The following is a 21,258-nucleotide window of genomic DNA, read 5'->3' as shown; positions in this document are numbered from 1 at the left end:
GTGTAGATATAATAACTTGCTCACCTGTTACCTGCACGGGTGCTTGTGGTAGCGGAACACGCAGGTGATATTGGCATTACAAGGCATTACACGGACTCAGCCATTCACAGACATGCATGTTCATGCAAGTTCAAAGGGTGCAGGCATTGATGCATTCACAGACATACAGGGCAGCAGGGCGCAGGCTCTGTTTTATTCACAGGCGGTCAGGGCAAAAGCTGCCCATGTAGTTTCAGTATGATCAGGAGTCCATGAATTCACAGACATGCAGTGACAGCTGTTCATGTAGTCTGAGTGTGGGCAGGCATCCATGCATTCTCAGACATGCAGTGACAGCTGTTCATGTAGTCTGAGTGTGGGCAGGCATCCATGAATTCACAGACATGCAGTGACAGCTGTTCATGTAGTCTGAGTGTGGGCAGGCATCCATGCATTCACAGACATGTAGTGACAGCTGTTCATGTAGTCTGAGTGCGGGCAGGCATCCATGCATTCACAAACATGCAGTGACAGCTATTCATGTAGTCTGAGTGCGGGCAGGCAACCATGCATTCACAGACATGCAGTGACAGCTGTTCATGTAGTCTGAGTGTGGGCAGACATCCATGCATTCACAGACATGCAGTGACAACTGTTCATGTAGATTCAGTGGGTATATGTATTCATGGTAACAGCTGTCCAAGCAAGCAAAGGTGAAGGCCTCACATATAAGGGATAGTTGGACAAGCAGGTAAAAGGAAGCTCAGGAATCCATTTTTTCATAAATGTGCAAGGTGACAGTTGGCTATACAGGTTGCAGAAAGTAAAAGCTGCAGCATCCGTATACTCATAGAAAGATGAGTCAATGTCTGGCTATGCTAGTAACAGGAGGAGGGTGCCTATATTCGCAGATACATGAGCTGGTGGTTGGCTGTGCTAGTGATGGGGGGATAAGGTGTCTGTATACTACCAGATCCATTGCTGCGTGGCTAGCCGTGATAGTAATGGGGAGCAGGTGCCTGCATATTCACAGATCCATGGGGTGGTGGCTGGCTATTTTACTAACAAGAGGAAGGTGTCTCCATATTCAATTAATGAGCTACTGGCTGGTTATGTCAGTTACAGGGCTGCAGACATGTGTGTGATCACTGACAGATGGGTAGATGGGTGTCCATACTTATAATTAGGGTGCAGGCATCTATACATTTATAGAAAGAAGGGCTGATATCTGAGTATGTTAGTAATGGGAATACAGAAATCATTGCATTCAAGGACAGCTGGGTTGCTGACCAACCATAAAAATAACAGGAGGGGTATGCAGAGACACATGCAGACTGGAGGTCTGGTGGCTGTCCAAATGAGCAATGAGGGAGGGTTCAAGCATCCAAACATACAAAGATGTGGGCAGGTGGCTGGATATTCTAGTAAAAGAGAGTGGTGGCACAGGTAAATTCATGGACAGGTAGACTGATGACTGACCTTGCTAGTAACAGGGCTTGAATACACTCATGCATTCACATAAAGGCAGACTGGGGATAGACTTGCAATAACTGAAGGCCAGGAACCTGTGATTTCAAACAAAAGTGGGTTGGTGGCTAGCAATGCTCCTAGCAGGATGTGGGGGTGTTTATATGTACACAGATCTGTGCGCTGATCTCTGGACATGCTAATCATGTGTGGGAATGCATTTTCATTTTCTTGCTGGTTGCAAGAAATGCTATTAACTGAGGAGGTGCCTTTACATTCATAGATCTGTGATCTGGTGTCTGGCCCTACCAATAACAAGGTGGGGGGACTCTGCATTCACAAATCTGTGAATTGGTTTTTGGCTGTGCTAATAACAGAGTGGTTGCCTATGCAAGTACAGATCTGTGGGCTGTTGTCTGGACATGATAATAATGTGCGTGTGTGGGGTTGTATCTTCATTCTCACTTCCATGGGCCAGTGGCTGGTTATGCCTATAGCAGGGTTCACAGGCACTCTTTCACACACTAATTGACTGGAAGATTGCCATGCTAATAATGGGGGATCCTTTGCATTCACTGAGGCATAGGCCTGTATCTGGCCATGCTAATCATTGGGTGGGTACTACCTCTATACTCATAGGTCCACGAGCTGGCAGCTGGCCATGCTAGTCATTGGGGGGGGGTACTGCCTCTATATTCACAGGTCCATGAGTTGGCAGCTGGCCATGCTAATCATTGGGGGGGGGGTACTGCCTCTATACTCACAGGTCCATGAGCTGGCAGCTGACCATGCTAATCATTGGGGGGTGCTGCCTCTATAATCAAAGATCCATGAGCTGGCGGCTGGCCATGCTAATCATTGGGGGGATTATGCCTCTATACTCACAGATCCATGAGCTGGCAGCTGGTCATGCTAATCACGGGGGGGGGGGGTACTACCTCTATACTCACAGATCCATGAGCTGACAGCTGGCCTTGCTAATCATTGGGGGGGGGGGTACTGCCTCTGTAATCACAGATCCATGAACTGACAGCTGGCCATGCTAATCATTGGGGAGGGGGTGCTGCCTCTATACTCACAGATCCATGAGTTGACAGCTGGCCATGCTAATCATTGGGGGGAAGGGGGAATTGCCTCTATACTCACAGATCCATGAGCTGGCAGCTGGCCATGCTAATCATTGGGGGGCGCTGCCTCTATACTAAGAGCTGACAGCTGGCCATGCTAATCATTGGGGGGATTCCTCTATACTCACAGATCCATGAGATGACAGCTGGCCATGCTAATCATTGGGGGGTTACTGCCTCTATACTCACAGGTCCATGAGCTGACAGCTGGCCATGCTAATCATTGGGGAGGGGGTGCTGCCTCTATACTCACAGATCCATGTGTTGACAGCTGGCCATGCTAATCATTGGGGGGGGGTGCTTCTTCTATACTCTCAGATCCATGAGCTGGCAGCTGGCCATGCTAAGCATTGGGGGGGGGGCTGCGTCTATACACACAGATCCATGAGCTGACAGCTGGCCATGCTAATCATGGGGGGGTGCTGCCTCTATACTCACAGGTCCATTTGCTGGCAGCTGACCATGCTAATCATTGGGAGGGTGCTGCCTCTATACTCACAGATTCATGAGCTGGCCATGCTAATCATTGGTAGGGGTGCTGCCTCTATACTCACAGATCCATGAGCTGGCAGCTGACCATGCTAATCACTGGGGGGGGTGCTGCCTCGATACTCACAGATCCACGAGTTGGCAGCTGGCTATGCTAATCATTTGGGGGGTACTGCCTCTATACTCAGAGCTGACAGCTGGCCATGCTAATCATTGGGGGGGGGGGGTGCTGCCTCTATACTCACAGGTCCATGAGCTGGCAGCTGGCCATGCTAATCATGGGGGAGGTGCTTTGTCTATACTCACAGATCCATGAGCTGACAGCTGGCCATGCTAATCATTGGGGGGGTGCTGCTGCCTCTATACTCACAGGTCCATGCACTGACAGCTGGCCATGCTAATGATTGGGGGGGTACTGCCTCTATACTCACAGACCCATGAGCTGGCAGATGGCCATGCTAATCATGGGGGAGTGCTGCCTCTATACTAACAGATCCATGAGCTGGCAGCTGGCTATGCTAATCACTGGAGGGGGGCTGCTGCCTCTATACTCACAGATCCATGAGCTGACAGCTGGCCATGCTAATCATCGGGGGGGTACTACCTCTATACTCACAGGTCCATGAGCTAGTAGCTGGCCGTGCTTATCATTGGGGGGGGGGGTACTGCCTCTATACTCACAGATCCATGAGCTGACAGCTGGCCATGCTAATCATTGTGGGGGGGCTGCATCTATACTCAAAGATCCATGAGCTGACAGCTGGCCGTGCTAATTATTGGGGGGGGCTGCCTCTATACTCACTGATCCATGAACTGACAGCTGGCCATGCTAGCAGTGGGAGGTGTAGATGCCTAAGTATTCCTGGGGCTGGACACTCACAGCTGGCAATGTTACTGACAAGGGATGTAGATACCTGTGAATTTGTGGACCTATGGGTTGAAGGCTAGCCATCCTAGTGCCACTGAATGGACTATGCTTCACATGGCTGGCCATGCTACAAAGGACTATGCTTCACATGGCTATGCTACAAAGGTTTATACTTAACCTGGCTGGCCATGCTACAAAGGCCTATGCTTTACATGACCATGCTATAATGGCCTATGCTTCACATGGCCATGCTATATGGCCTATGCTTCACATGGCTGGCCATGCTGCAAAGGCCTATGCTTCACATGGCTGACCATGCTACAATAGCCTATGCTTCATATGGCCATGCTTCAACGGGGGGGGGGGGGTACAAAATGTTGAGCATTTACAGGCCCATCTGCTCATGGACAGTCATATTACTGACACAGGATGCAGGCATCTGTGCATTTGTGGTCCTGTGGTCTGGAGACTAGCCATCTCACTGCCATGGGCATGCAGGCATCAGTGCATTTATGAGCTCATAGGCTAATGGATGACCATGCTAAGAAAAGGGGATGCACACACCTGTGCATTCTGAAAGGTGGGCCAGTGGCCATCTACATTAGTAACAGTAGTTCAGGCACCTGTAGGCTTATAGGTTCATAGGCCTATAATTATATACTAGGCTAATGACCACCAGGGCCTTTATAAGTCTAGCCGAGCAATCCAGTTCAATTGTGTCCCTATGTATCATCAGCATTTATTAGGAGGAGCTATGTCATTTAGGAAGTGTCCAGAGGTTATGCTGGGGTTATGTTAGTTTGGGCATTATTGCCTGCATCCATCTGTCATGGGGTCAAACCCGGGATGAATTTCTGATTTCCCATCCATTGGTCAAGGTTATACTTAAATAGGGTTAGGAATGGACTCTGCTTCACATGGATGAGGAGCCTGTCCCATAGCATGGGGATCCTCTGAGACACATGTATGCTTCACGTAGCATGGGGATACTATGAGACACATATATGCTTCACATGGATGGGGAGCCTGTTCCATAGCATGGGTATCCTCTAAGACACATATATGCTTCACATGGATGGGGATACTATGAGACACATATATGCTTCACGTGGATGGGAGGCCTGTTCCATAGCATAGGGATTCTATGAGACACGTATATGTTTCATGTGGATGAGGAACCTGTTCCAGGTCATGGGGTTCCCCTGAACACATATCTAGCTCACCAATAAATCTTATTTATGCCACAAGCAAAATTTAAATCCTTGGATCTAGTGATTCTGATGCGGTTCATTTTGGAGATGTGCAAAAGGTCCATCAGAGCCGGCTCCAAGGATGCCTTATATGTCAGGCACAGATCACTTCTGTAAGAGACATGGTATAGAGATAGGATTTTTAGATGATCCCTATATGACAATGTGTTTATACCCTTGATTCTCCTGGTAAGGAACCTTTGTGGCTGTTCCAACTGTTGTATATGTTTTCTCAGATACATGCCAAAGGGAACATTATACTCAGTGATGAGGATGATAAGGCCCAGATAAAGCAGCACTATGACATTCTTGGACCTGGATGCCACGATTTTACTTATAGGTTGGGTGACATAGAATTATTTTCTTACTATTTTGGCCACATGTTGGTAAAAAGGCCTACTTGCTGTCTACATATGTTCCCAGGACCCTCTGTACTGGTTTAACTCTTAGGGGTGTCTTAAAGATGGAGTGATTAGCCTGGGTGGCAGTTTTCTCAAAAGACACTATAATGCATTTCTTGGCATTGAGTTTTAGTCCATGACTTTGGCACCAGTCAGTTGTCTGTGGTAGTCCCTCTTGTAAGATGTTTGTGCCATGGGAGAATCTATGATAGCTCCCAATTTGCATCATCTGTGAACTTAGTTATCCAAAGGCCCTTGACATTAGCCTTTACCTCCAAGAAGTAGATACAGAATAAGAGTGGTCCCAGCACTGAGCCCTGAGGTACCCTGCTGGAAACCAGTCTCTTAGTGGTGTTGGTATCACCAGTCCTCACTTCCTGGATCCTGTCTGTGAGGCAGCTGGCAATTCAGAGAGTTATATATGGGTTTATGCTCATTTCAGTGATTCAAAAGATAACCACAAAGCCTTCTTTAGCTATGTCAAGAATCTAAGTGGAAACTCACAGATATGCTCTGAGCTAGTGAAAATAGCACAAAATATACTGAACCTACTGATATTGTCAACATCATGGCAGATAGGTGGTACAGTGGTTGCGTTGTTGCCTCACAGCAAGAGGTTTTCCCGTTTGATTCTAAGCTAGTGTGCGGGGAGTGCCTTCTGTGTGGAGTCTGCATGTCCTCCCCGCAGTCGAGTGGCCTCTGAAAGACATGTGTGAATGGGTGTGCCTTCGCTGAAGGTTGAGCATCGGGCTGGCAACTCGGCACCATAAAAATCTACTGCCAATCATTAGCAGACCGGAGTTCCGCTGTGGTGACCCCTTAACGGGAAAAAGCAGAAAAGACAAACAATAACATGGCAGATAGATTCAGTGCAAACTTTAACACCCTCTCACCTCCAAAAGGACCCACAACAATACTGGAAAAGTGTAGTGCCATGGAAATCACAGACACACAGGTGAAAACAGCCCTTTCAAAAGCCAAAAACACAATGTCAATGGGGCCAGATGGTGTCCCAGGATGCGTCTTGCACGAACTACAGAATGAACTAACCCCCCCCCCCACCTAAACACACTGTTCAACCTCAGCCTCTCCACAGGCTATGTGCCCATAGAATGGTGCACAGCAATGGTTATTCCACTCCACAAAGGAGGAGCAACAACTGACCCTGGTAACTATCGCCCCATAAGCCTGACTAGCCTGGTCGGCAAGGCTATGGAGCACATCATCATGGAACTCATTAACAAAGACATTGGGAACCTTCAAACACTTGACCTGACCCAGTTCAGCTTTGTTAAGGGCAGATCATGCCTACTAAATCTGGTTGACTTCTTCGAGACAGTCACCAAGGCCATAGACGAGGGAAAGGTGGTTCACACAGCCTATCTTGAACTCGCCAAGGTGGTCGACAACATTCCTCACTCAAGTATTATAGAAAAACTCACCATCCTGAACATAAACCCCTACATCACAAGATGGGTTGCCAGTTGGCTTACAGACAGAATGCACATGGTAAGAATAGCGGGCTCCAGGTCCGACTCTAAACCAGTCACAAGTGGTGTCCCACAAGGCTTGGTCCTGGGACCCCTACTGTTCGGCATATATTTCTCAGAAGTACAAACAAACACAGAAGGACTATGGCTAACCAGGTTCGCTGATGACTGCAAACTGGGAGCCATAATTGACTCTCCGGCTGACACAGACATCCTCCAAAAAGGCCTTACTGAGACGGACACCTGGTGTCAAAGTCATGGCCTCAAGCTAAATGCCAAAAAATGCATAGTCATCCCATTTGGGAAAAACAAAACACCCAAGAATTACCACATAGGTAGCAGCCCCCTTAATACAGAAGAGGTACTAAGAGATCTGGGGACCCAGGTGGATATTAATCTCTCCTTTGACAATCATATTGCCAAAGTAGTTAGGAAATCCTTCTATGTGGCCCATCTAATTACTAAATGGTTCGCATCTAGAAATCAAGAAGTTATAGTGCCCCTCTACTTGCCACTCATCAGACCCATCGTAGAGTACAATGCCCCATTTGGGATGTACCTCACAAGACACTTCCAACAGCTGGAAAGACCACAAAAGTACCTCACCAAGAGGATTACTGGCCTCAAACATATGTCCTATGCAGAACGACTGAAAAAACTCCGACTGTACTCAATGGCATATCGCTTACTCAGAGGTGATCTCTGCCTGACTTACAAAGCCATGTGCAACTCAGAATTGATGGACATGCTTCTCCTAAAGAAATCCAAATCACTGCGAGCCATGCGCTCTAGTGAGCTAAACCTCACCACAACAATAAATAGAACATGCTGGAATGATAGATTCCTGTCACAGAGACTCCCCATGCTTTGGAACAAAATTCCTAACTACATTAGACAAAGCCCCTCACTAACACTCTTCAAGAGAAACCTTGACGATTGGATGGGTAACAGAAAATTTACCCGTGGGATCACTTCATTGGCTCTGCTTGACAGAGGCTAAGTTAATTAATCAATGGGGTGACGCAAGCCGACACTCTGGCTAGGCTTATAAATGCCCTCAGGCAGATAGCCTAGTACCTACCTATGGACCTATACTCACTGGGGTATTGTATTGGACACCTTAGCCAGGTCCATTAAGGTGGTATGTACTGTTTTCCACTCAGCTATTGCATGGGTCACCCTCTCAAAGAAGCCCACCATGTATATTCATGGATCTGCATATTGTTGCCTGACCATGCTAGGAATAGGGTTTGTAGACACCCATGCATTAAGGGACTTTTGGGCTGCTGGGTGGCCATGCTGATAACAAATGGTGCAGGCCTCCATGCTTTTGTGGAGCTGTGCGTTGGTGACCAGCTATGATAGTAATGGATAACACAGGCACCCATACATTCAAATACATGTGTGGTAGTGATTGTTTATGACAGTCACAGTAGCTACGGGCACCCTCGTATTCACACATGCATTCATAGGTATAGCATAGCATGGCATCATATTGACAGGATAATTCTGTCAATTGTAAAGTCAGATGGCATTGACAATGACTTTTGCCTCAGGAGATGGAGTTAACACAGAAGGTGACTTTTGATGAGGCTGACATAAGAGGAGGCTATGACAAAGCAGGGCAGAGGAGGAGATGTGCTGTGGGTGGTATTTCTGAGTTAGGAAAACTTGAGTGGGGTCAGCATAGTTGCTTACCATTTGCATCAGCATGCATCAGTGCTGTTGCAATTTGTCATATGGGTCAGACAATGTGGGTCAGATATATGGCAGTCAGTGTGAATAGTTTTTATTGTACAGCTGTAGCTTAGGACACTGTAGGTAAACAAACTGGTTTCATCAGCATTACAGATGATTTCTGTAAAACAGTTTCTGAACATGTCTACTATATATAATCTGCTGCTTTTCCTGTTCTTGCAGTGCCGTGGTTCGAGTATTTTTTAATTGGTCTTTTCGTGATTTTTTTACTATATATAATCTGTTTCTTGGTGTCCTCCATTCTAAAGTGCATCACAGTGAGTCTTGCAGTCACCATATAAGCTGTGCAACCTTAGTCCTGCTTTGCTGTCTCATCTTTTCCATTTCTGTGTAGATTAACAGAGTAACATCTCTGTGCCACTGAGCCAAGGCTCTGTTTCATGCTTCAGAATTGCATGCTAGTTAGACAGTAGTCTGCAGCTGGACTTTGAAGAATTTTTGTAATCCTGTCTGGCCATCAAGGCAGAATTTACTACAAGAAGTTGTGGTTGTGATACAGACATTTGGCAGGGTATTGTGCATCAAACCATCCCAGTGACTCTCCCACTGACCTGATAAAAATCCAGGCAGCATGTCAATTAAATGCAAGGCAGCTAATAGCAGGGTGTTTTTATTTGCCTTAACTCCCTGTTAACCACGTGAATAAAAGACTGGTATTATCTAAATGAGGACAGTCCAGTGATGCTAACAGAAATTAAACGGCTTTTACAACAAATTTCCCATTTTACCAGGGCTCCCATCTATTGCCGTTGTTAGAAAATATGAAAAATCAATAGTTAAACAGAGTTTGGCTATCTTTTATGTATAAATGATACATTCTAATACATTAATGCTTGGATGTTTTGTGTTTTTTTTCAGGTTACACACAGCAGCTATCCTACCGACAGCCGTCTGGCGCATATGCAGCTTTTCTTAAAAGACCACCAAGCACTTGGTAATAATACTTCTGTGTGTTACACCCAATTTATTTCTATCCTCAGAGTCAAAAATATCATATAATGGGCAGAACAACAGTAAGTTCTGCTGTGTAGTCTGGCCCACATAGGAACGTATTTATTGATGCATTTATTGATTATTATTATTATTATTATGATCATTATTATAATTATTATTTTATACCAAAGCCCATTTTCAGGGGAGTACTGAGAAAATATTTATAAAAATGAACATTTAATGTGATAAATATGGTTTACCTTCGTTAAGTTGAAAATGTAATGTGCGATCCTGCCATTGTGTGACTTTAAATGGTGAATTTGGAAATGTGTCCGAAGCAAAATATCAAAAATGGTTTACTGGAACCCAGATTCGACCACTTTTGAACTGCATCATGACAGTGTAACTTAGAAGACATTTTGTGATGTCTCCAAACATCATTATGCAGGGGGCAAGCCCCCCTGCACCCCCCTATGTGGGGGGGGGGGGGCTGCACACTCCTGATAAATTAATATACTAACTCCGAGATTGCACTACAGTGAAGGAAAGGGTACATGTCCCGATCCCCACTATAGTGCGATCTGCACCCTGGAATGCCGAATTCAAATGAACTAATGCATACTGCCATTCACTCATTTGAATTCACAGCTATGTTATTCGACATTCCCAAAACTTGCTGTTGTACTTTCACACTTTAGTGCATTGTACAACGGATTCCCAACCTAATGAAGGTAAAGTGATAAATATATACAAGACTGGTAGCAATCTATAGACACATACAAACAATCAGGATTGTAAAACAATGCTTAGTGAAGATCATATCTACACATGTAGGTTATGACTGTACTATATAACACGCTAATACAAAAGGTAATTAGAAGGCGTTGTTGTCTCTATTCCTCTCTTCCAGCCACAAAGCACAATAACTTTCCTTTCCTCTTTCTTGAAACATTTCCAAGAAAGTCCAATATTTCCCCAGGCCAGACGTGCCTCCCCTTCACACCTTGACATTTTTTGGCTGTTTTGAGACTTGGAGGTAACTGTTCCCATCCTGTCCAGTTGTTTCCTCTCATGTCTTTCTCCATCATGCCAGCCATCTATGAGAAGAAAGCCCTGAAACTAATTAAAGAATTGTTGACATGACAGTCACTAAATTTTGATCAAATCTCACATCCCCAACATTCAATGACTGCTGGCTTTGGACACTATCTGCTGAGACATCAGTTCTAAGACTTCAGATCATTGTTGTCATAATATCCACTGACAAACTTTCACATAAAATTTGAAAATGAACCATTAGAATTGGCACTGCTGTCGACTCTAAATTCCTTAGGTAAAAATGAGCTGTGCCGACTATTAAATGAACATTTTGAGAAATCAATATTTGAATGGGGTACGATCCTGTCATTGCTTAGGATGCACCTTATAAATTTGGGCAGCTGTGAGGTTCTAGTTGAGACTTTGCATTGTTCACTAATATCCAAACCAGCCTGATTAGCATTTTGGAACCTGTTATCCAGAAAGGCATTAACTTTCACTCCGTGCAGCCTCTGATTTTCTGCAGCTACAAGCATGCATTTAATGAAAACCTACGAGGACAGCAGTGAAACCAAGTTGACGTGTCCTGAATTGAAAATGGCTGGCAGCTACATATAAGCTTAAGTACCTCCGGGCTTTCCTGATTACCTTTGTGGAAGCAGGCAACTTGGAGGTCTAAAGGGCACATTGAGTCTACTTCTGACAGACATGAAAAGATGGTCTACACTGCGGCCATCCAAAATATTTTTTTCTTAGGGATGACATCATTTTAGGTCACTCAGCTTCACAATTAGCCTGGGATATTTTTTTTATATCAAAAAGAACGTAGAGTAGCACTGTATCCTTTCTGGCCTCGCGGGTTTTCTTAGATGACCCATTTTTTTTCTTAAAATATATTTTTTTAAATAATTACAAATATGACAAGAATTGAAATGTCAAGTAATATATGAATAAAATATATCCTTTTCAAACATGGGTTTATATTATAACTATTTAAAATATGGACAATAAGCCTAAGGCAAAAGATTAAAAGATAAAACAAGACAAATATATGAAATCTTAGTAACATTATAAAATGATGAAGAAATTGATGCAATAAGGGCCGAAGCCTTCGACCACAGATTATTCTTTAATTTGTTAGGATAAATCCTTCTGTCTTTTATTATAGTTTCTTTAGTTGCTGTGTAGGATAAGGACGTCTTCAAATGTTAATTCTGAAGAAACCTTCCAGTTTCTTGTGATGGTTTTTCTTGCCACAGCAAGAATAGTCCAGGTTAGATAAGAAAAGTATTTTTTGTTATTTCTGTTTCCAGTATATTAAAGAGAACAATTATTTTCTTAAAATAAATGTGTCATTCCATAAAGCTTTAAAAAATCTTGTATCCAAAAATTATGAACCACAGAGCATTCATAAAACATGTGTGACCAATTTGCTTAATATATTTACTACATCTCCAACATTCAACAGCACTTTTTTTTCTCAATTTGGCAACCCTTACAGGAGTTAAAAATAGATGACTCATTTTTGCTGTAGGCTCAAGATCTCTTTTCTTGCAGTACATTTTGGCTATGTGGGATATCCAGCAAGGCTGAAGGAGTGGGGCAGCATGAGGCAGTGGAACAGGATTACACATCCTTTGGATACTACTGTCCTTAGCCATTTGTCCTGTATGATGACCAGCTAAGAAAGTAGGTGGAGGGACAAACATCTCTGCACAGTGGATCAGTTAGGCAAGGCCTCAAGGATTCTGCTGCTGTTCTCAGAAGTCCTGAGATACCCCTGTTGTTGACAACTTCTCCCACCTCTGGTAGGTCAGCTGCTGTGGAAGGTAACAGAGTAGTTTGGTTTTGTTACAGACCTCTAGCTCTGTTAGTTGAGGCAATGTTTGAATTAAAGCAGGCATAGTTTCTGCTGTATCCACAAAGAGGTGAATTGTAGAGTCTGAAACGTCACATCAAAAGCCACAACAGCTTTGCCATTTTGTTCCATGTTCCCCAAGTATGGCTTGACTTCATGGCCAGAAAGAGTGGTGTCCTGAAAGGGTGAGTTCAGACAAGATGCTCCTAATGTCTTCAGCACCATGGTGCAAGATATATTGGCACATAGTGATAGTTGGTATCTGTCCCTGTAGAGACACTGGTTCTCGTCCAAAGCTTGGGTGTTTCTCTGGCTGAGACTGTTACTGTACAAACTATCCACCAATAAGACAGTTAATCTCACAGCCTCAAGCAATATCTCTCAATGACTTCTCATACAGGCCATCATAACCTCTTAACATCTTAGTGGAAGAAATAAGGACAAAGCCAAAAATAATTTGGGGAACAAAGGCCCAAAAATAGGGGCATATTTTAAATACTGGTCTTATAAAATGAAAGTGTTGCTAGAATAACAGGTTTTCACATTAGCATGAATTTTGTGAAGGATATGAAGTCTGAACCTTAAAACGTCTGTCATTATTTAGTGATTCCAGACCTCAGTGATTTGCTGGAAAACCATAAATTTTATGAAGATCCGACCAAAAATATGAGGCAAAAATATAGACATTCTGCAAAATTCTGACATATGCAGGCCATGCTTTTTTGGTGCCCTCAGTCTTGTCACCTGCAAGGAGAAGAAGAAAGCACACATGTAAGAGGAAGGATGTAGACTCTTCTGCTGAGTCAACCATGCCTGATATCAACAATAAAGGGCACATATTTAGTCTTACCCCTAAGATGACCTCTAATTCAAGGGTATCTTAGAGATGATGAGGCTACAAGGACAGATGACAAAGGCTACAAATGCAGAGCAGTCTGCATCAGTTATGTTGACAACAATGATGACGTCAAGCTCTGCTTCAGTTACTATGACATCAGTGATGACATCAAGCTCTGCTTCAGTTATGTTGACATCAGTGATGACATCAAGCTCTGCTTCAGTTACGTTGACATCAGTGATTACATCAAGCTCTGCTTCAGTTATGTTGACATCAGTGATGACATCAAGCTCTGCTTCAGTTACGTTGACATCAGTGATTACATCAAGCTCTGCTTCAGTTACGTTGACATCAGTGATGACATCAAGCTCTGCTTCAGTAACATTAATATCAGTGATGACATCAAGCTCTCCTTCAATAACATTAATATCAGTGATGACATCAAGCTCTCCTTCAGTTATGTTGACATCAGTGATGACATCAAGCTCTGATTCAGTTATGCTGACATCAGTGATGACATCAAGCTCTGCTTCAGTTAAGTTGACATCAATGATGACATCAAGCTCTGCTTCAGTTACGTTGACATCAGTGATGACATCAAGCTCTGCTTCAGTTATGTTGACATCAGTGATGACATCAAGCTCTGCTTCAGTTACATTGACATCAGTGATGACATCAAGCTCTGCTTCAGTTATGTTGACATCAGTGATGACATCAAGCTCTGCTTCAGTTATGTTGACATCAGTGATGACATCAAGCTCTACTTCAGTTATGCTGACATCAGTGATGACATCAAGCTCTGCTTCAGTTATGTTGACATCAGTGATGACATCAAACTCGGCTTCAGTTATGTTGACATCAGTGATGACATCAAGCTCTACTTCAGTTACATTAATATCAGTGATTACATCAAGCTCTGCTTCAGTTATGTTGACATCAGTGATGACATCAAGCTCTGATTCAGTTATGCTGGCATCAGTGATGACATCAAGCTCTGCTTCAGTTATGTTGACATCAGTGATGACATCAAGCTCTGCTTCAGTTATGTTGACATCATTGATGACATCAAGCTCTGCTTCAGTTATGTTGACATCAGTGATGACATCAAGCTCTGCTTCAGTTATGTTGACATCAGTGATGACATCAAGCTTTGCTTCAGTTACGTTGACATCAGTGATGACATCAAGCTCTGCTTCAGTTATGTTGACATCAGTGATGACATCAAGCTCTGCTTCAGTTATGCTGACATCAGTGATAACATCAAGCTCTAGTTCAGTTATGCTGACATCAGTGATGACATCAAGCTCTGCTTCAGTTACATTAATATCAATGATGACATCAAGCTCTGCTTCAGTTATGCTGACATCAGTGATGACATCAAGCTCTGCTTCAGTTATGTTGACATCAGTGATGACATTAAGCTCTGCTTCAGTTATGCTGACATCAGTGATGACATCAAGCTCTGCTTCAGTTATGTTGACATCAGTGATGACATCAAGCGCTGCTTCAGTTACGTTGACATCAGTGATGACATCAAGCTCAATACTGATGTTATCAGTGCAAACAGCCAATGGTCGATCCTATTGAGACCAACATCCTCACTATAAAGCTTGGCATTGAACTCAGACTCAACCAACCAATCCCAACACTGCTTTCAACATGCCCATCAATATCAGCGGTGTAAACTCCAAAGGTACTGACATCAACATCGGAGTTGTGGGTACTGCAGTCTGGGCTGCTGCTCCAATGTTGCAAACAAAGTGAACATCAACAGATCTCCAGATGCTATCAATGTCATATGACAAAGGAGGGGGGGGGGTTACATTTCTGAGAGATGGAAAGAAGCAAGCAAGTAAACATGACAGGTTGTTAATGGATATATATATATATATATATGTGTGTGTGTGTGTGTGTGTGTGTGTGTGTGTGTGTGTGTGTGTGTGTGCGTGTGTGTAGAGAGAGAGAGAGACAGAGGCATTGTGGGAAATACTAGATATGCACTCTGGTTAACATAGCACATCAGACGATGCAGTTGTTAGGATACATTGTAGGCCATAAGATGTGGTCAAATTACCTGGATTTTAAGGCAGGGACAGTGGTAAAATATAGAAAGTATAAATAAAATGGATACAAGCGATGGTGACCGGGGTATGAAGGAAAACAAAAGACAACAAGTAGAGGTGAGACTGGTGGATTTTGAGACAGAATAAAGCAATCTGGAGAGAGAGGTTTATGGGTGAAAGAGAAATGTAGAGTTAAGAGGAAAAAAGAATGAATGGTTAGGGATTTACAAGATCAACTAAAGAAAATTCTGGCAAGTGAACTAGAAAGAGAAGCGGTAATGAGGGAAGATGAAGTTAAAGTAGAAATGAAAACATATGGAGGAGACAATAATCGAGAAACAAATGGCTTGAAGAGGGGCTGGCTAGTGGGCACAAGGAAAGACACAGCTGATGCTGTTGATAAGGAAGGTTAATATTCAAAGGAAAGTGGTATAGATAAAAGCCCTGGCTAAAGTGAGAAAAAGGGAACAGCCTCCCCAAGTGCAAGGTGTTAGGGGGGCACTGTCATCTGATGCTGACTCGATGGTAGCATAGTGTTAGAGCAATACTAGTGCTCCAAAGTGAAGGGTTATATTACTTTGACATTAGGACCAAAGAGCTTCAGAGCATTGTGTATGTTATTTAGCTGTACTCATGGTTTGCTACAGTTTTATAAGGAGAAAAAGAGGCGCGTTTTTGTTCTCAGCATCAAAATGGCTGTCTGTAGTTCTGATATGGCATGAGAGATGAGATGAGGTTACAGCACAAATCCAGTAGGAATGTTAGGGAAGTTTTCATGAGATATTACTGCAAATATAGAAGGTTAGATGGGTGACAGAGGGGCTCATTACTTTACAAGCGGATAGATTAGGATGAGAAGACAGAGATGAATTGGAAGATTGAGCGAGTACAGGTTTCAGAAGATATAAGACAAATGGAAAGGCACAAGGGCCTCACATGCTCCCACTGATTTAAGGGTCGCACACGTTCCCACTGATTTAAGGGCCGCACACGTTCCCACTGATTTTTATACAAGAGTTGATTTACAATTAAGTGATTTGCTGACTAGAATTTTTACTGAGATATAGGAAGGGGGTAGGTTGACAGCATTTTTGGAGGAAGCTATGGTAATGATTTCATACAAACACAAGGGGGGGTGAGAAAGACATTAAGAATTATAGGCCTGTATCCTTGTGTGATGTAGGTGCAAATATATCTGAAAGAGGAATAACAGGTTGGAAAGTGTCTTGACCAAATTAATAGAAAAAGAGAAGGTGGAGTTTGTAAAGGGGCAAACTTCAGTGCACCATCAGAACAGATTACTCAATTTCATTAAATGATCCAAGAAGGAAGGTCATCAGAAAGATGAAGTCTTCCTCACAGGTATAACAAATCATTTGATTGTGTCTCATAGGAGTAGAAGGGGAAAACTGTTGAGGAGGCAATAGTCAGGCCATTTGTTGCAAGTGGTTAAACCTCAGTATTGAGCTCCATGGCTGAGATTTTTCAGAAATGGTTATTTGTCTAAATGGTTGGTAACGGGAAAGTATGTGGATGTTTTTTGAGGACATATACTAGAAATATGGAGTTATGATTAGAGACTGGTTATTTTATTGGGGAATACTGGCTAAAATTAAAAGGAAGAAGATACTATAGGAATAAGAAAGCTAAGACTAAGACCGAGCAAGATGAGGGGAAAAGTTGGCTAAGAGCTAGGGAATGACGTAGAAGAGACAGATAGAAGTTATTTTAGAATATAAATTTAGAGAATAAATTAGTGGCCAAGGCTATTAATAAGTTATGAGAGCAGTGTGTTAGGGATGATATGCTGGAAATGATTAAACCACTAGGGAAGTAAGGACCCACTAAGGATATGCCTGTAAGGGATTTAAAGGGGGTTGGGGGACTATTGGAAGTTGTTAGAGATTTACAGGAACAAAGATAATGTGAGGCATGTTTAGGAAATAGTCTATAAGACAGAACTACAAGATTCAGGGAAGCTTTTTGTGTTCGGAGTGGAGGAAAGTAAGTATAGGTGAGAATGTTGGAACTCCATCTTCTGGGTTAGGAAGTAAAGAGAATGACTGGCAGGCCATGGAAGAAGTAAGGGACTGGAGCTTATAAAAAACAGTAAATAGCTGGGTGAGGAAAGTTTGGCTAGGAAATAGGAATTTGGTTGTAAATTAGTAGAAAAAGCTGTGCAAGAGAAGGAGGTGGAAAGTCTGACATGAGGTGAGGAGTGGGGTTATTTAATTAACAGGTCAGAGGGAGCACTGCAGTCTCAGTTATAAGGCTGTGAAGTAGAGCTCCTGTGGAGCAGGGTTTGATTCTCTGATGATTACTGGTGCTGTTTAACTTCCAGGTCAGTGTTAATTTGCTGACTGCATATTACTGATAACACGAGGAAGGGTGGGAGTAGGACCGGGGGAGGGTGCATGTAGAATGACCGCCGGAGTAGGACTGGGGGAGGGTGCATGTAGAATGACCGTTGATGTAAACAGCTCAGAAAATGTGCCAAAAGTAAGTTTCTGTTTAGTTGCCATATTATAATTTATGGACATAGGTTGATGTATTTTGGATATATGTGTATTTAGGAGTGGGATACAGCTTAAGAAGAGAGTGTTAACACTAAAATATAAATGTGCAGAGTGTTTAATTTTGGAACTGGAGTTGTTACAATCTAACAAAACAATGTTTTGGTTTATGAAAAGAAAATAAATGCAAAGAATAAAGATATCAGCATTATATGGGTTAATACAAACCTTGGTATGACCGTGATAGCAAGTACACTGGTTAGAAAACCTTGAAACATCTGGTGGAAAATGGGAAGGTGGAAAAACTGGCTTCTATCTTTTCTAAAAACAGAGGGAGGGGATTGCTATTGCAAGTATATAACGTTTTATCTGATAAGAGGTTGCCCATCTTCTGTTAGAGTATGATCAAGTCCCAAGCTAATCCTCCATGGTGGTCCCCCTTATATCCTTTGTAAGTGTGGCTTCACAGGAAAAACACACTTGGACATTCTCTTGGGAAGGGATTGACAGAAGACCAAGTCGTTTTTGGGGTGGTGTATTTGGTTCCTCTTCACTGATCTTCAGATGCTCCCAAGGGTCTCTCTTCCTTCACCAGAACTACCAAGCCCAGCTCATGTTGAGGACCAGTGAGATATAACTGCAAAACCTGTTGTTTAACCAATTTTCTAAGTTTATAGGATCAAATCCATCCTGATTGTGGCCTTTGCCCCCTCCCCCAATTTTTAGCTTTGTCCAGAATTCTTTCTGTAAGAAGACTAAGAGGTTGATCCAAGAATGTCCTGCATTCTATGCAGAATACTGCATGTGTCTACCTTTTGGTGCTGATGGATTTCAATGAAGGCAGGCGGAGGGTCATATAGGTCATGACTGCATTTAGAGAGGTTGTTGCTCTTGATTGTCAAGAGCTACTGAAATCTCAGGGGAAGGTGCTTTGACAGAGGTTTTTTTTCAGACTGCTTCTGTTCCTTTTGTTGCATGTTATGAGTTGTCTCATTTGCATCATAGAAGTTATAGACCCCAGTAACTATAGACCTATTAGCCTGACTAGCCTTATCTGTAAAGCAGTGGAGTGAATCGTCATGGACCATATCATCAAAGATATAGGTAATCTCCAAACACTTGATCCTATTCAGTTTGGATTTGTCAAAGGGAGATCATGACTGTCAAACCTGGTAGAGTTCTTCGAGACAGTCAACAAGGCCCTGGATGAGGGGAAATCTGTGCATACAGCCTACCTAGAATTAGCCAAGGCTTTTGACACTATCCCCCACTCAGGCATCATTGACAAACTCACCCAGCTAGGTATCAACCCTTATATCATTAGATGGGTCACTAACTGGCTCACTGATAGAACCCATATAGTTAAAATAGGGAAATCCACCTCCAGTAGCTGACCTGTAACCAGTAGTGTACCACAAGGATCAGTCCTGGGACATCTACTGTTTGGAATCTATTTTTCCAAAGTGCAAACAAAATCTAAAGGCCTGTGTCTGGCAAAGTTTGTGGATGACTGCAAACTAAAAGTGATCATAGAATCTCCAAATGATGTCAACATCCTGCAAGAAGGTATTACACAAACAAAGGATTAGTGCCAAAGTCATGGCCTTAAACTCAATGCAAAAAAAATGTATTATTATCCCTTTCAGTAAGAGTGATGTTCCTGCTATGTACCACATCAATAGCAGCACCCTAAGTATGCACTCAGTGCTGAGAAACCTGGGCACACAGGTTGACAGCAACTTTATCTTTGATCACCATATCCCCACAGAGCTACAAAGGGTATTCTTTATTGCTAATCTCATAATTATGGGCATTGCCTCCAGAAAAAAAGAAGTTATAACCTCCCTGTACTTTTCCCTCATCAGGCCAATGACCGAGTACAACATCCCTTTTGGTATGTACCTTTCCAAGCACCTGCAACAATTGGAGAGACCACAAATGTTCCTCACAAAGAAAATTTTAGGTCTTCAGCATCTGTCCTGTGTGGATTGTCTGAAATCACTATTACTTTATTCTGTTTCATACAGACTACTCAGTGGCAATTGCTGCCTTGCATATAAGGCAATCTCTGACACTGCTTTATTGGAAATGCTGCATATACGCAAGTCAAATTGTACACAGGCTGATTGTTCTTAAGACCTTAACCTTGCATGGGACATTAATAGTACCTGCTGGAAGGACAGATTTGTCTCCGCAAGGTTACCACACCTTTGGAACAGACTCCCACTTCATGGCAAACAGAGCACCTCATTGGCCTCTTCAAACGCAATCTGGGTGACTGAATGGGTAACTGTAAATTTACTCCGGGGTTCCACCTGTGTCCCTGTTGGACAGGAGCAATAGGTGCTGATCATGGAAATAAAGATAGAACTTGGCTAGGCTTGTAAGGGCCCTAGGGTCATTAGCCTAGTAACGTCATATGATCCTATGAGCCTATAAAAACAGCCTTAACATCTAGGAACAAAGTCCAAGTATAAGCCAATTTGTTCTTTCTGTTCTAACTTACAGTTTCAGTCGAAATTGACTGGCTCCAAAAGGTATTGGGTCAGCTGGACATGAAAACTAGAAAAATGCTTCAGGCTTATCAAATGATATGTAAAAATCAGTGTATACCAAAGTTATATATTCCTCATTCTGAAAGAGGTATGCGCCTCCTCAAATTTGATTCCGTGTATAGATCTGCAATTGTGGGACTGCATACAACTCTGCAGAGCTCATCAGATCCAAACATAGTGAAAGTTTTAAAACGTGAGGCTGGGAAGTCTAAGATGACCACTCTGCTTAGTTTAGCAGAATGATTCCATTGTCAAGCAGGAGTGGAAGTCAGACCAGATATATATATATATATATATATATATATATATATATATATATATATATATATATATAATATAAGGACAAGGATGAGATGAGAGGGAAAGAAATGTGGAAAATCCATAAATATAGTGGTAAATACAGGGAAATCTCCTGGGGCAACCTGATGTCGATCAGGATTTGACACGGGAGTGGTTCAGGAGAGGTGAGCTGAACGTAAACGATGCGAATGTAATAATGGCAGCCTGAGACAGAGGATTACGTACACAGTGATTTACAAAGTTAACGGAACATGGCAGAAACAGGCCAAAGCAGGTTCGATAAGACAGAACTGGAAACAGTCACACATCTTGTTGCTGCGTGTGATACACT

At 42.9% G+C, this 21,258-nt stretch overlaps 1 protein-coding gene across 1 annotated transcript in view; it reads left to right on the top strand.

Annotated features, from left to right (window-relative positions):
- LOC122812307 (complement C3-like) overlaps positions 1-21,258 on the top strand; it is a 2,177,376-nt gene that overhangs the window by 1,303,830 nt on the left and 852,288 nt on the right. Inside the window, exon 25 of the mRNA XM_044084710.1 lies at positions 9,688-9,763. Coding sequence (XP_043940645.1) covers positions 9,688-9,763 — 76 coding nt within the window. The remainder of the gene's footprint in view (positions 1-9,687; positions 9,764-21,258) is intronic.

The sequence above is a fragment of the Protopterus annectens genome, chromosome 9.part0 (genome assembly GCF_019279795.1).
Source record: "Protopterus annectens isolate FY-2018-M chromosome 9.part0, PAN1.0, whole genome shotgun sequence".
Classification (NCBI taxonomy): Eukaryota; Metazoa; Chordata; order Ceratodontiformes; family Protopteridae; genus Protopterus; species Protopterus annectens.
This window is presented reverse-complemented; position numbering and strand designations above follow the sequence as displayed.